This window comes from Semicossyphus pulcher, unplaced genomic scaffold (assembly GCF_022749685.1).
Source record: "Semicossyphus pulcher isolate SPU_LCO1_2020_fin unplaced genomic scaffold, fSemPul1.0.p SCAF_11, whole genome shotgun sequence".
NCBI classification, from domain to species: domain Eukaryota; kingdom Metazoa; phylum Chordata; class Actinopteri; order Labriformes; family Labridae; genus Semicossyphus; species Semicossyphus pulcher.
The window spans coordinates 9,541,353-9,555,719 of record NW_027211615.1 but is presented as its reverse complement, the minus strand read 5'-3'; the positions used below and the strand labels follow the sequence as shown (position 1 = coordinate 9,555,719).

At 39.7% G+C, this 14,367-nt stretch overlaps 1 protein-coding gene across 1 annotated transcript; it reads right to left on the bottom strand.

Moving 5' to 3' along the window:
• On the bottom strand, window positions 1–12,923 carry capn3b (calpain 3b). Its single transcript, XM_069657789.1, has 22 exons — window positions 12,499–12,923; window positions 8,529–8,598; window positions 7,862–7,980; window positions 7,459–7,592; window positions 6,996–7,164; window positions 6,643–6,726; window positions 6,456–6,547; window positions 6,267–6,344; window positions 5,595–5,755; window positions 5,323–5,492; window positions 5,226–5,237; window positions 4,695–4,903; window positions 4,522–4,558; window positions 4,017–4,100; window positions 2,476–2,553; window positions 2,314–2,371; window positions 2,170–2,234; window positions 1,967–2,035; window positions 1,802–1,880; window positions 1,475–1,591; window positions 1,148–1,206; window positions 1–365 (listed from the first exon to the last, which is right to left on the bottom strand). Exons 1-22 carry the CDS (start codon window positions 12,814–12,816, stop codon window positions 339–341), a joined length of 2,289 nt encoding a protein of 762 aa, XP_069513890.1. The 5' UTR covers window positions 12,817–12,923; the 3' UTR covers window positions 1–338.
• Between the last annotated feature and the right edge of the window lie 1,444 nt (window positions 12,924–14,367).

Sequence of the window (14,367 nt, the reverse complement as noted above, 5' to 3'; positions counted from 1 at the left end):
CTTTATTTGAAGAACATAGAGTACTTTTCTTATGTCTAACTTTGCATTACTCACCACATATGGTTCACAACGTTACAGATATGATAAAAACACAGTCACTAAAAAACAAGCTAAAATAAAGCGGACATTAAATCTAAACCAACGAAGCCTGAGCGAGGACAGACATGTAAATATCACATAAAGCAGCAGAAATCATCAAACCTTCAATTCTGACTTCAAGACTTAATTTTGTCATAAAATCTGTGCAAAAATACTCTTTAAAAAAAATAAAAGGGGCCGTCCAGAGGTTGAATCACGAATGTGAGCATCAACTGTCTGCAGCTGTGTCAGTGGAAGACTTAAGAGTACATGGTCAGCTGGAGCCACTGGAGGGAGATGTAGCAAACAAACATATTAGACACACTGTAAAGAGATAAAACACAGCAGTGTAAGTACCTCTACCTTAATTCAACTTTTTTTATTAGTTGGTGTCAGAGTCTGTTGAACATTAGGGTCATTTTTTAAGCTTTAGTTTGTGATGTTGATTTACAGCAGGAGTTCTGATCATTTTGGTCCTCTATTCATTAAAAACAAAATGTCGACGCACCAGTAAAAAGTAATCCAGCACAGCAGAAACTCACAATTGCAATCTCGGTTTTTCTTTTTCTGATTACTCAGACTGTTCTCGTGTTTTAGCCAGTTTGACGACTGTGTGCTGTGGTTAAAACTCTGGAAAAACTAGAGTATGTTGCCTTTAAGTTGGCAACCTACTACTTTCATATTTATACTGCATTACAAGCATGTCTTCATCAGAGCTGCAAAGCCTCAGTGACAAGTACGTTAAATAAAACTATTTCGATAATTTAAGTTCATTTTTTAGGAACGAAAACGTAGAAATACTCTGATTCCTTCCCCTAAACCTGAATATTTTCTGACAGTAAACTGAACCTCTCTATTAGGGACATCATGATCCACTGTTTTCAACATTTTCTGACATTAATAGACCAAACAAATAATTGAGACAATCATCAACGGTGAGGATAATCGTTAGTTCCTGCATTTGTCTCAATAGGTGTGTTACAAAAAAAGAGCAATGACATACAGACATTGATAAAAACATAGTCTAAGACACAGAATGTCATGTGAAGAATCCCCACAACTGTCTCACCTCCAGGACGTTGAGTTTGATTATTCCATCTCCGTCTTTGTCAAAGGCGTTGAAAGCCCCTGAAAGAGACACAACAGATCAGACGCAACTCAGCGATTTATGCACACCAGAATTAGTGGGATTTGGCAGTTAAATTAAGATGCATAAAAGGTGCTTAAATATTGTATATTTTCACCATCCGGTGTTTCTTTAAGAAAAAGATAACAAGCTAAAAGCATGGGGTAAAAATTGAATTGTAAATTGAATCCGTTTTTTAAGTGCAGTAGTAGTGTGACGCCATCAACAATATAGTTTACATGCATACACGTAGGTGTGATCTGTACTTACTGAACATGCCCTCTAGCCTCACAAAACAGCAGATGTAGCTGTCAAAGTCTATGTTGAGGTGTTCGTCTGCGTAGCGCATCGCTATGATGTCATATAGCTGGCTGTTGAGGTGAAAGCCTTCATGTGAAGGAGAAACAGACATCAGGTTCATGGTGGAAATTATTCTTACAAGACGGAATTTAACCATTTTATCATAATATAACGTTCTTTTTTAACTTCACTGAATGATGCTGCATCTAACATTTGGCTGTTATAAATAAATATACAGAATGAGTGGAATGCAAACAGAATCATCCATAAAGGTATTTTCTGTCACATGCTGCTCACCTGCTTCATTAACAGCGTTCCTCATCTCAAAGCTACTGATGGACCAGGATTTATCTTTGTCGTAACGTTTGAAGATCAGCTGCAAACACACGAGGAGACCGACAGATGAACGCTTGTTAAACATGATCAGGAGAAGCTTGGGAGGGTTACTGCTGTCTGTCCTACCTGCCACGCTTTGATCTTTTTCCACAGGTGTTTGAACTCCTGCAGGTTCAGTTTTCCCGTCCCGTCGGTCTGAGAGAAGGGTAGTTATGGAGACACCAACACAGCAGAAAAGCAAAGTTTAACGTGATTTTTGTTGTACTTTTTATTACCAGCTATTGGATGTGGGAGGTTTTGAATGGGTAACCAAGCGTCTGAAAGGATACATCCATGAGGGCGATCATACTCCGACACGTCTCAAGGCTGAAACCTTCTGTCTTAATTTCACTATCTGTAGAAAAGGACAGCTCTGTGTGACTGATCTGCACCTGAAAGTGACTGTAATAGTCTTAATTTAGCAGTGTCCTCACGTTTGGAGAGTACGTTCTTCATGACCGTCTTGAGTTCATTGGCACAGATCTGCATGTCCTGAAATAAAGAGGAATAATTTGTTGTATATTAACTCAAATATTACACTCAGACATCCACATGATCCTGTGTTGTTCTCTCTCTCCTCCTCTCTGTTCACTCACCTCACCAGCGATCTTTTGGTAAATGGCTCTAAACTGTTTTTCCTCCTCAGTCTCCTCCTCAGGTTCAAGTAGTTTTCGCTGAGGGACAGAAGAGCATTAATTCTTGAATAGACAGACAGCAAAAATAAAAAGTAACCACTTCGGCGACGCACGAGCCAGCTGTAACCGTCGTCGTCATCTTTCCAAACTCACTACTGACTACTAACGTTAGCAATGCTCCTACTAATTACTACATTTCAAGCTAGCTAAGTTTCAACAAGTTGCCACTAAACGATGGCAGAGACGTGTTTTGTTTTCGGCTGTAATCTTACGAAAGGAGAAATGTAAGCACATAGTGGGCGGGGACTATGTAGATTAAGGAAACTTTATGTTTATTGGGCAAAGTTAAACAAACACACATTGCAGTTAGTACAACATGTTTCTTTAAATCATACTAATTATTAAAACTTGTAGTCTGTAGCCCAGCACGAGATGTAGGAATTTTTAATGAGGGAAAAGGAGGAGATGCCTTGGGAGGATTTTTACAAGGTAATTAAACATATTTTGCATATCAGACACAATTTATTATTTCAAGCAGAGCATTTCATGTTTTAAAACATGACTGGAGCTGCTCTTTAAAGTCTTAATAGTGCGTGTTTTTGGAAGATTATCTCATGTTTGGCCTATTTATGATTGGCCTTTAGACAACATAAAGGCTATGTAATCTTGCTAGTTAGCTTAAGCTTTTGTCGTTTAGCATGACTTGTTTTTCTATTGTTTCCCCTTTTTTTGCTTCATTATGGTTCCATTTTGTTACTGCCTTATTAAAGATAAAGTGATAGAACAAACTTAATATCTGAAAACATTCAACCATAAATAGGTTTTTGAAAACAAGTTTGAAAAAGGTGCTACATTAGCTTTAGCTATGGCTAGCCTGATTGCAATCAAACAGATTTGAAGTTTGGGGGCTTCTTAAAGTTCTTGACTGTTATACGAGTTGTAAAAACTTTAATGTATGTAATTTGTAAATGTTAGCTATGACTGCGCTCCAGTTTATTGTTTATTGTATATTGTTTAAAGCAGCACAAAGGCAGACATTTGATTTATTTTAAATGAATATTGTGCAGCTACTTCTCTTTTATTATAATTTAATCATCCAACATGTTATTATATCAGGAATATTAAAACATTTTCCCCCTTCATCAACTTGTTCCTGCTGCTCTATTAATATCTCTCCTGTCAGTGATTGATTGGCTCTGGATGCATTTCCTTATAGAACCAGAGGAGAGCAGCACATTAGTGAAAGACATAAACAAGCAGGCCTGTATACGCTTATGGGAAGACAGGTGCAGCTGAGCCACTTGAGATCAGTTGGCTTCAAACTCGGTCCTTTTATGCCCGGCGATGTTATTTCACTGGCTCAGGACTGCACTTCAGAGCCGTCAGTGTACCAGTAATTAAGCCAGGGGCAAGTCACCATGAGCTCTTTTTCAAAGTGGAGTCTGTTTGTATTTTGCTCTGTCTATGACACTCCCTGTGTTCCTGCAATAAGAAGACATTACCTTTGGTTTCTTCTTCTCTCCCAGAATGCCGTCGTGCTCGATTTCTTTGTTGGCCCTCGCTCTGTCTGACACAAATACAATAGGCTGGTAGGTGGGTGATGGCAGAGGTCGGTAAGAGGAGAGATGGTTTGTAAAAGACAAAGAAAACAGAAAAGGGAGAGTTAATTTAAAGTCATGTCACAGTTTATAATCTAAATATTTAAAAATGGCACAAACTCAAACTACAAACATTGCTATCAGCTGACATATGAGGGAGAGGAGCAGAGGGGGAAGCAGGGTTTAAAAGAAAAGTCGTATTGCCACATGCATGCATTACCTTTTCTTTCCTTTTCTTGTCTTGCTGATGATCAATAAGACAAGAAGGACAGAAGGATGGAATGAGATGAAAAAGGAGGGGAAAACTTTCCTTATCAAGTTAGTTACTCTTGTGGGAAAAACAGTATGAGCTGGGAAAAGACAGACAGGTTTAAAGAACAAGGTGGATGAAACATGTTATGTTGCAAACCTGAATTTGGTCAGATCCGATCGTGTTCTCCGCCTCCCTGTGAGGAAAAACACGTTAGGATTCATGCTGGTCCCTACAGCAATCACTATATTCCCCTATTTCATTGTAAACCCCCCCCAGTCCCTCAGCTGCACCACCAAACATGGCCGCTGTCCCCTATCAGTGATCCTTACTCAGACGTGCTCTGCTTCTCAGAGAACACCCTCAGGATGAACTCTCCCTCCTGATGGGGTTCAAAGGTCGTGGGGATGATGGCATACTCTCCTGGGGGCAGACGGATGCGCTCCGTCACCTCCCGCAGGTTAATGTAGGTTTTACATTTCGCCTTGGAGGCCGTGTACAGGAAGAAGTCCTTCTGCAGATGTGCATTCTTTCCACACATCTGTGGATAGAGTTGAAATTAGAGAAAGAGTTGATGATGGAAGTTAATGTAAAAGTGAAAAGCTAAAGGAGTTGTTTCGAAGCTTTGGGCCATAAGATTATTTCCTTCGTTATTCCCGAAGTTATTGCAAGCATCTGTTTAGCCTAGCTTAGCCAGAAACAGCTAGCCTAATTTGGTCCAAAGCTAACAACATCCAGCAACCAGCTTCTTTAAAACTAAATTTACACTGACTTAATGCAGATACACAAGGACTAGAAATACATGTCAAGGCTGTGAAAGTGCTGACTTATTCAAACAACGTCCTGCTCCCAGACGGGCATACCTCCTTCGGCACCTGCAAAGACAAAGAAGTAGTTCAGTGAATGGACATGAGCTCATCACATGCTGTAGAAAATCGGAGTGATTTCGGGTCATCTTACTTCGTAGATGGAAAATCCGATGGTGAGGAATTTGGCCCCTTGATGGCGCTGCATCCTGCGACCTTTCTGCATCAAGGCCACGACGACAGTGCAGACCACTTGCCCTTCCTCGGGGTCGTCATCCTCCTCATACAGCTGCAGCCGATACTGAGGGTTGGTCCAGAAAGTGTCTGTAAAGAATAAAAAGTTAATCTTATGAGCTTGAATATAGATCTATGAGCCATGCAAAACTTAAAGACAATGAATTTGCTTTAAAAGAAGAAAAAGCAAACCTGGGAAGTTCCTGCAGCCGCCAGCAGAGCTCCCTCTCACCCAGCGACCCTCGTTGACCGACACGGTCCAGCTGTGTCTCTCGTCCCTCTGCAGCGTGTCGGGGGTCAGGTTGCACATCTCCAGCTTTGTGAAGTTCTTCTTGAAATCATCAAAAGACATCCTGGAGGGGAACATGTAGAAGAAAGACTTTCTGGGAGAATGATCCCTCCTCTGTTGCTCTTTTGGGCTCAGCTGTCATTTGAGCTGCTAATTCAGTCGGTAAGTAGGCGACTGCTATGATGCTAACATTTTAGCATGCACTCTAACGTTGAAGCTTTTGCCATTTTGCACAAGCATATGCTCTAATTTTGCTTAAAGATTACAAAATATCAAGAAACAAATAGAATGGTAACATTGTGTATAATTTTCGTTGTTTTGTTTATGATGAGAAAAAAAAAAACTAACGTAAGGATTCACGTTTAGCATGTTAGCATGCTACTGTAGCACTAAAGCTGAGGCCGAAAGTCGTGGGTTTGAGGATTCCCAGTAAACACGGTTGTTCTAACGGACATTTTGGCTTGTTAGTGGCTAACTGAATATCATGATGCAGTAGTTGTGAGGGAGGGTCATGCTGGACTAAAGTACAGAACAAGCTCAAATTACAGATGTGACATCAAAGTGGTTGAACTCACCAGAACTCACTCGCCTCTACTGTCTGTTTTTTTAGATTGTCCCTGTCTGCGATGGAAAGAGTCGACCATTCGTCTGAGCTACAGAAAGACACAATCATAATAAAACACATTAAGGGAAGTTCTACCTCAGTATTTTTGCAAACATGATAGATTTTTAAAACAGTATAAAAAGCTAAATTGAAGTCTTACTTCGGACTCCAGGGTCCCTTCCACAGCACAAAACCCCAGGGATTACGGAGGCGGATCAGACGAATTTTGGAGTTCTTTCCAACCTCGTCACACTAAACACAACAACCAACATTTGTTATTTTTATAATATTTTAAAAAGAATTCTCATAAAAAATCTGCATTTAAAGTAAGGGCTGTTTAACTGTACCTCAGCCAGGCCGATGATGGAGTAGGCATGACCCCTGACCAGCCCCTGATCAGTCCGACTCTCCAGTTCACTGGCTGAAAAAATCTGACACACACAACACGAAAAATCAATGACTGGATTCTGGTGCCAAATGTCTTTCTAAAAATATCTGAATTTATTCATTTATTTTGAATTAATTTGGTAAAATCTACTTTTCCTAGAACCAAGAAAAATGGAAGGCAGGAAGTGTGGCAGCATGGCTCATAATAAAACCATGTTTTTTTGTTGCTTCTTTGTTTGTTTGAGTTCCGTCATGTTTTCTGCACATTGACTTTTCTCTGCTTTTTTATTTCACTACTTTCATCAGCACTCACGTCTATGGAGCAGCCCATCAGAGAGCCTCTCTCCAGCGCCTTCCTCATGATGTTGTAGAGCTCTTTGGGCGCCTCGGACAGCTCGAAGAACTCGGTAACTCCTCCTGTGAAATCCTCCATGGCTTCCAAAGTGTTCCCACCTTTCAGTGCTTCATAGGAGCCGTGCAACCTGAGACAGAAGTCAATACAGGTCAATTCACCAGCTGGAATTTTTTTTAAATGCCACTAGGCTGCAAATAATTATAACACATTGATAGTAAATTTAGTTTTAAATTGGATCTAAAAACAGATTTCAATTGAAGTGCAATAAATGTTATAGAAGCAAGATAAGAGGTCAGTGGTTTAAGGTGTCAAACATCTTGTTTAACATTGTTTCCAGTAGAAGGGCGGGAAATCTGAACATACGCTGAGTGAATTGAAATCTTCAAGATCCCAATGTGGCGAGTGAATATACTGTGCTTACTTTGCGTAAGCTTTTTCCAGAAGAGCGCTCCAGAACTCATTTTTCCTGAAAGATTTGGTGAAAACCAGCTGGTTCTTGCAGGTGGGGATACGATCATCCACAACCACATCGATCCATGCGCCATAACGCCAGAACTAATTATGAGGAGATATAACAGGTTTAAAACAGGAAAGTCAGAGATGAGACAGAGGAGAAGCATTTATTACTATAGAGACAAGCACCTGTAATGTTTAGATTGTAAATTAGATTATAAATGAAATCACATTTGGTCTTAGTTTAATGTTTTAATCAATACTTTTTGTCCAAATCTGATTACACTATTGTGGCTGAAATTAAAGGAATAGTTTGACATTTGTCAAATTTGAAGTACAGCGTCATATCTGTCAAAGATGCATTTAAAAACCTGGAAGTGGAAGATGCCGGCGTAGTTCTCAGTGAAGCTCTGATCCGGGGGGATCACTCTGTACAGCAGCTTCTCGTTCACCGTCAGACAGGCGATGGCCGCCAGCAGCCAGCAGTCACCTGTCAGCAGCAGATTCATGAGCTATGAAACACTTGATCCAAGATTACCGCTTCATAGAGAAACAGAGATGTCACCGATTAAAGCAACATTATTGCACATGTCAGTCGTCAACATCACTAGGTAGCTAGGTTAAGACTAATTCTTATGGTCAGTGCAGCTGTTAAATTGATTACCCAGCTCTGGTTTCCAACCCTCATATCTTGGCTGTACTCTATGTTGTTATACATATTTTATTTTCTTAACATATCCACCAAACATGCAGCACATACAGAAGAATAAAAGTGTAACATATGACTTTTTGCACCATTATAAAGTCTCTTTCTACATTGTACATGGTCAGCAATCAATCAGCAATCCAGGCTTTAGTAGGCTAAAAAACTGTAATGTATTGTCTAAGTCTGAGGCCTACAAAAACTTGGAAAGACCAGTTATCTCATGTTAAAAACCCCAAACCATAGTACGTCAGTCAGGTCAACATTTGCATGCATTGCTGTACTTAAGTGCTTTCCAGCCACTTCGTCGAAAGCAGAAACAGTTAAAAAGTTACCCAATTCTCCCTGACAGATGTCTGTCCTGTTGGCTCCGTCTATGATGAACTGGGGGTTTTCACATATTTCCTGTCATAGGAAAAAAAAAGAGTGTTAGAAAAGTGTTATTGTTCTGAGCTTGTTGTGAAATCAGAGTTCAAATCCTCTTTCTCATTATGAATTACCTCATAAGATGAAACCCCTATTTTAAAATAAACAGGCGTTACTACAACAAGGAAAATTTAAATTCCAAGTATCTTACCATACATGCTACATAGTCAAAGCTAGCCTTGGAACCAGACCAATCTGTGTGTAGTTTGTTTTTTATTTGCTCTGGCAGATGTGTCTGGTCTCCCTCCCATCCAGACAGATTTCCATCCGACCTGATTCAAGTCCGGCCTGTCAAAAATGTTTAAAGTGCTAATCTCAAAGATCTCAGTTTCGTTCTCTTTGGCGGCACCTGTGGTGATAAACAGTAATTGCGGGAGAACACTTCCCAGATATCCAGACAGTGCTGCATGTGTGACGTCCACGGTTGGCGCCGGTTGTAACTCTTGATTTTCCTCGCTGGCGGTGGCTTTTCTTTTCAGACTGTTTGCCTTCATCTGAGCGTCCAATTTGTTTCTTGTTCTTTGGATTTTCACTTATTTTTGAGGTTGTATCTGTAGTCATCCATCTTTTCTTTGTCTGTTCAGCCATGTTTACTCGCAACACTTGCAGTGACTGGAAAAGCAGCCGCTTAGCTCCGCCTACCCTCTCTGGCAGACCAACCACTGCTGGCTGATGGAAAACACGTCACTAACTGGGCGCCACTTGAGATTTTTTCTGTGAATGTCGCCACAGACAGCCAGTCTGTAATACTGCAATACAAAGGCTTTCATCAGTGGGCCATAGCCTCAATCACCATTGTGTTACCTCACTCAGTGACAGAGAGTGACATAACAGACATTTATTTACATGAAAGTTTATTACTTTAAATAATATGGGACTTGCTAAAAAGCTGCTATGGCATTTTTTGTAAACAAACAAGCTGGCTGCACCGGATTGCGAACACATCAGCACTGACAAACTAGACGGTAGTCCATATGACTTAAAAGTGGTCAGTGTGGCTACTTTAACATATCATGTCAAACGTCTGCGATTTTGTTGAACTAGAAGCTTGAGAAATTCGATGTTAGAACTAGCTACCTAGCCTAGCTACCGACCGCTTCATCACACGTTTTGTTGTTCTCAATTTCTATATCAAATTTTAGACGTAAGTTCTATTTAGGAAAGTTTTTGTTCGACTTTTTGTATTTGGATACGATTTGAGAGCTTTGGCTTCTTTTGTTAAGTGAAATATTTTTGTTAAAGAACGAGTCATGGAGTGCAAGTTTAGCTCAGTTGGTAGAGCAGGCACAACCATGTACAGAGGCTACAGTCCTCAACGCACTGACCACAGGCTCGACTCCCGGCCTGCCAATCATTTGGTCATCCCCCACTTTCTCTTTCCAACATTTCCTGTCTCTCTTCAGCTGTCCTATAAATAAAGGCAAAGCCAAAAAATTATCTTTAAAAATATATATATATATGTAAAAGTATGTATGTAAAAGTGTAATATATGTCAAAGTAAGGTATCATCTTTGTATTGGTCAACATTTGACTCCCACAACAACATTTACAAATCTACAACTGACTTGACTGACAAGGAGAGGGCTCGACCCTGAAACTGAAAGCGAGTGGGAGAAATTTCTCTGGCTGAGTTGGACCTGCTGGGACTGTGAAACCCGCTCTGCATTGACTGCATATTTATGAGGAAGCAGCTGTTTGAGGTCCCCTGGTCATGACCTTTTAGTCCCCTCAACAAGTGATAATGTTGTGCTGAATGCAGAGGAGCACTCACCTCATACCTATGCACTGCATCGCTGACATGGCAGAGTGATTGACTGTGTGGTCCTGCTGGAAATGACCAACTTATCATCCATCATATTAATATATTAACACGGTTATTAAAGGCATTTTAACACTTAGACTGTCATCAGTGGGTGTTTGGGGATGTTTAAGCTGATACTGTGAAAATGTATTTTGGAGATAATACTGCTTCTTGTTGTGAGAGAGATTTTATATAGAAGTATTTAATGGTCTTCTAAAAGTCTTCCCCACATTGTGACTTTAAATGCTCCCAAAGGGTCACAAGATGAATCTGAGGGGGTCACAAGGAGATTAAAAGAATAGGAAGGAAATAGTGAAATATCTCTGTAAAAAAAAAAGAAATCCAGTGAAATACTGGATACTTTCACTTTATTAGGCTTCTGCAAATCCAAAAGAGAAGTAGATAGATAGAACAGAGGGTAACATCAGATAAAGGTGTCAGATATCATGTTTTAGTCCAGGGGATGCCCAGCATTGATTCTGTTCCCCTCATCATCTGATTGACTTAACGCCGTAAAAAGGCAGAGTCATGATCCCAATTTAGCTCATGCTGCACTGCTGACCCCTGGACGGGATTCATGTATCACTAATCCCAGCTGAATGTCTAAAGTTACATTTACCATCAGCAATCAAGCACAAATCAAACTTCAAACTACACTACATTTTGTCCATAAAATCCTTTACCTTACAAGTTAAAAAAGTAGCTACAGTTGGCAGCCAGTTAGCTTAGCCTAACATGAAGACTGTAAACAGCGGAAAATAGTTATTCAAGCTCTGTATATCATAATCCACCTGTCAACACTTCTAAAGCTCGGATATTACCACATATTATCTTGTTTCCCTAACTGCTAACTGTTTTCACATGCAAGGGTTTTTTGTGCTTGGCTAACCAGCTGCTAGCATCAGCTTAATATTTTGTGAAGAGATAGCCTTCTACATTTATCGGCTACTTAACTCCTCTTTTATCTGACATCTGTTTTACTGTAGATACAATTTTGATAATATGTACACAAATATTTTTAGAAAAATATGATTAACTTCCAAGTTTGTTTTGTTTAAAACTTAAACTTTACCTAAAACAATTGGGGGTCATACTTATTATCTACAGCCAGCCGCTAGTTAGCTTAGCTAGCACAAAGACTATAAACAGAGGGGAAAAGTTATCCCTGCTCTGTCCAGATTACAAACTGTACCTACCAGTGATACTTAAGATCACTAATTAACACACATTATCTTGTTTGTTTAACCCATAGGCTAGCTGCTTCCCCCTGCTACTACTCTTTGTGTTAAGCTAACCAGCTGCTAGCATTAGCTTAATATTTTGAGAGATACAAGATTTACTCCTCTACTTGTATTCGCCATTAGACATAGGCTACAGTATGTTACACTGTAGATAAATCTTATGAAAAAATCTACGAAAAATATTTGAAAAAATATGATTAACTTGCGAGAGTATACAAATTATATCTAGTTAAATAGTTAAACATTGACCTAAGCATTATCTGCAACACTTCTACCTACATCATAGGCTAATATTACTCACCATGGTCTTTCTAAAATAGAGAACTCTCATTTTGGATACCTTAATGCATTTTGCTCATAAAACTGTTATAGCTTTATTAAAGTAAAAGTTTGAATGTAGGAATTGAGTGTTGAATTGAGAATTGAAATTAGTATTTATATCTGTGTCAGGTACTTGGCAGGTACTTTGGATCTAGGAAGTTTCTCTTCATGCCAAACAAAGCTAAACTTTTCTTCACAAAAGTCCTCCTGTTAGAGCTACAAGTCAGCACAATATTGTGTTAAAGTTGGAGTGCTGGAAGGCTCTCAAACCCTCTTGAAAGTGTTTCAAATATAAAACTCTGCAACCAAAGCTGAGTAGCTACTATGCTCTGGCAGAGTGTGTCCTCCTGTGTGAGAGTCAGCTGTCTGTGATTGTAGAAGGTGACAACCCAAAGCTATGCATCCACAAACAATCTGACACTCCATCCATATGTAATGGTAGAAGTGATGAGGGATTGTAGAGTAGACATTTTATTTATTAAGTGTGAATGTAAGCCTTAAGAATATGGCACTCACCGAGGGACGTTTCCACTCAAACTTCATAGAGGGTTTGTGACTGTAGAAGAGTGAGGAGTCATTTGCAGGGAACAGAGGGTCTTCAAAGACCACTTTCTTCTTCACGTATTTGTCTCGCAGTTCCAAAAAAGTCTTAAGACGCTTGGCATCTTTGACGGCCTCATTTCTGCTCAGAATCGCAGAGTAGATGGAGTTAGTCCCAGCCAGAGGGTAATCAGCTTTGTCATCAGGCCCGAGTGATGCTTCAGTTTCAAAGAGCACCTTCGCCTTTGTATCTTCAACAACAGGAACTTTACCCTCATGTTTATCGTCCTCCATTTTCAGCCTTTGGTATTCCTGCTTCAAAGTCAGTTAAAAGTGCAAAAAAGAAACCTAGGAGTCCCTTCTTATTTGCAGAAACAGAATGAACTTGCAAAACAGCCCAAAGAAACTTCCTGTGTCCTCCCTGGTATTACTTTTAGTTCCTGTATTTGCTGGAAACTCTGTCGCTGCTCATGGGCACTCAGAAAACTGACAGCCTCTCACAGCAGCAGTCCCACAGTCACTGATGTGTCCCCGGTGCTGGCTGGACCTAAATATAGGCCTCTTTGAAGGAGGGGAGGAGGCTTCTCAAAGAGAGACCCTCACCCTGTCACAACATTTTCAGGTCACAGTGTGCTGTTCAATGAGAACTGTCCAAAATGTGTACATAATCGAAGATATGGAAATTTTATTGTAAAAATATTGCCAATGATGTTGGTAAGAGTGAGGTCATACATCCAGATTTCACCTAGCTTTAAAATGTATGTGAAGGCCTATAGGTATTAAAGCCTATCATAAGTGCTTATTATTAACAAGTATGTGAAGTTTACTGAGAATTTCTCAATAAATCAGATCAATTCATATTATTTTCATGCAAAAGATTAGCACCACCATGTTGTTGACTGGCTTTTAATTACCTCCGTTTAACCTCTATAATAACGAGCTATATTGACACCTAGAGGCAAAACAAACGCTTTGACGTTCATTTTCTTTTCAATGGCTCGTTGTGGATGACTGCGCCACCATTATTCAGTATTTGGTTGGCCTAATTCTCCGTCAATCTAACCCCATATCAAATAAGAGAAGCGAGGCTGTTGAGATGGGGGTTGCCATGTTTGAAGGAAACAAGCATTCTTGTTTCAGTATCAACTAGGATGATTGTTCAAAATCATCACTTAAGTAAAAAAAATCTGAGCTATTATGTCAAAATAAGTGAAATGTATTACTTCAGGAATTAAAATATGCACACAAGAAAAATTAATTTGCTTGACTCTATTGCAGTAATATGAAATTGGCTTTCATATTACTGCAATAGACTCAAGTTAACACAGAATTTTAATATTGGTTGGTTTGTAAACATACATTAATAAGCTGGAAAAATTTATAACTAGTTTTCTCCCAGGACAAGGCAGTGTTGTAGCACTCGAGTCGTGACCCGACTTGAACTTGAGCACTGATGACTCAGACTTGAACTTGAGCATTGACTGCAATTGGACTTGGACTTATTTATTGATAGGGACTGTTTTGATAATTTGTTTGTTTTTTGTACAAGGCCCTAATAATGTATTCTGTTTTGAGCAAGGGCTAGCACATGTGTTCACCTGCATGCACGTTCACTTGCCGTCTTGTTCAGCAACAGTTCCTGCCAGGAAGCCTAAAGAGCACTAATCGTGCGCTTTGCTTTCAAAGATTTTACTGCAAATGTAAGCAAGATCAGTGCATCATGTTTGATGTGTCAAAGAACCATTGAGGAGAAGACAGGGACAACCTCAATCTTTAACAGACATCTGTCCAGGATGCACCCAGATAAGAAAGTGAGATGCTAAAGTTACTTGGACTGTTGACGAC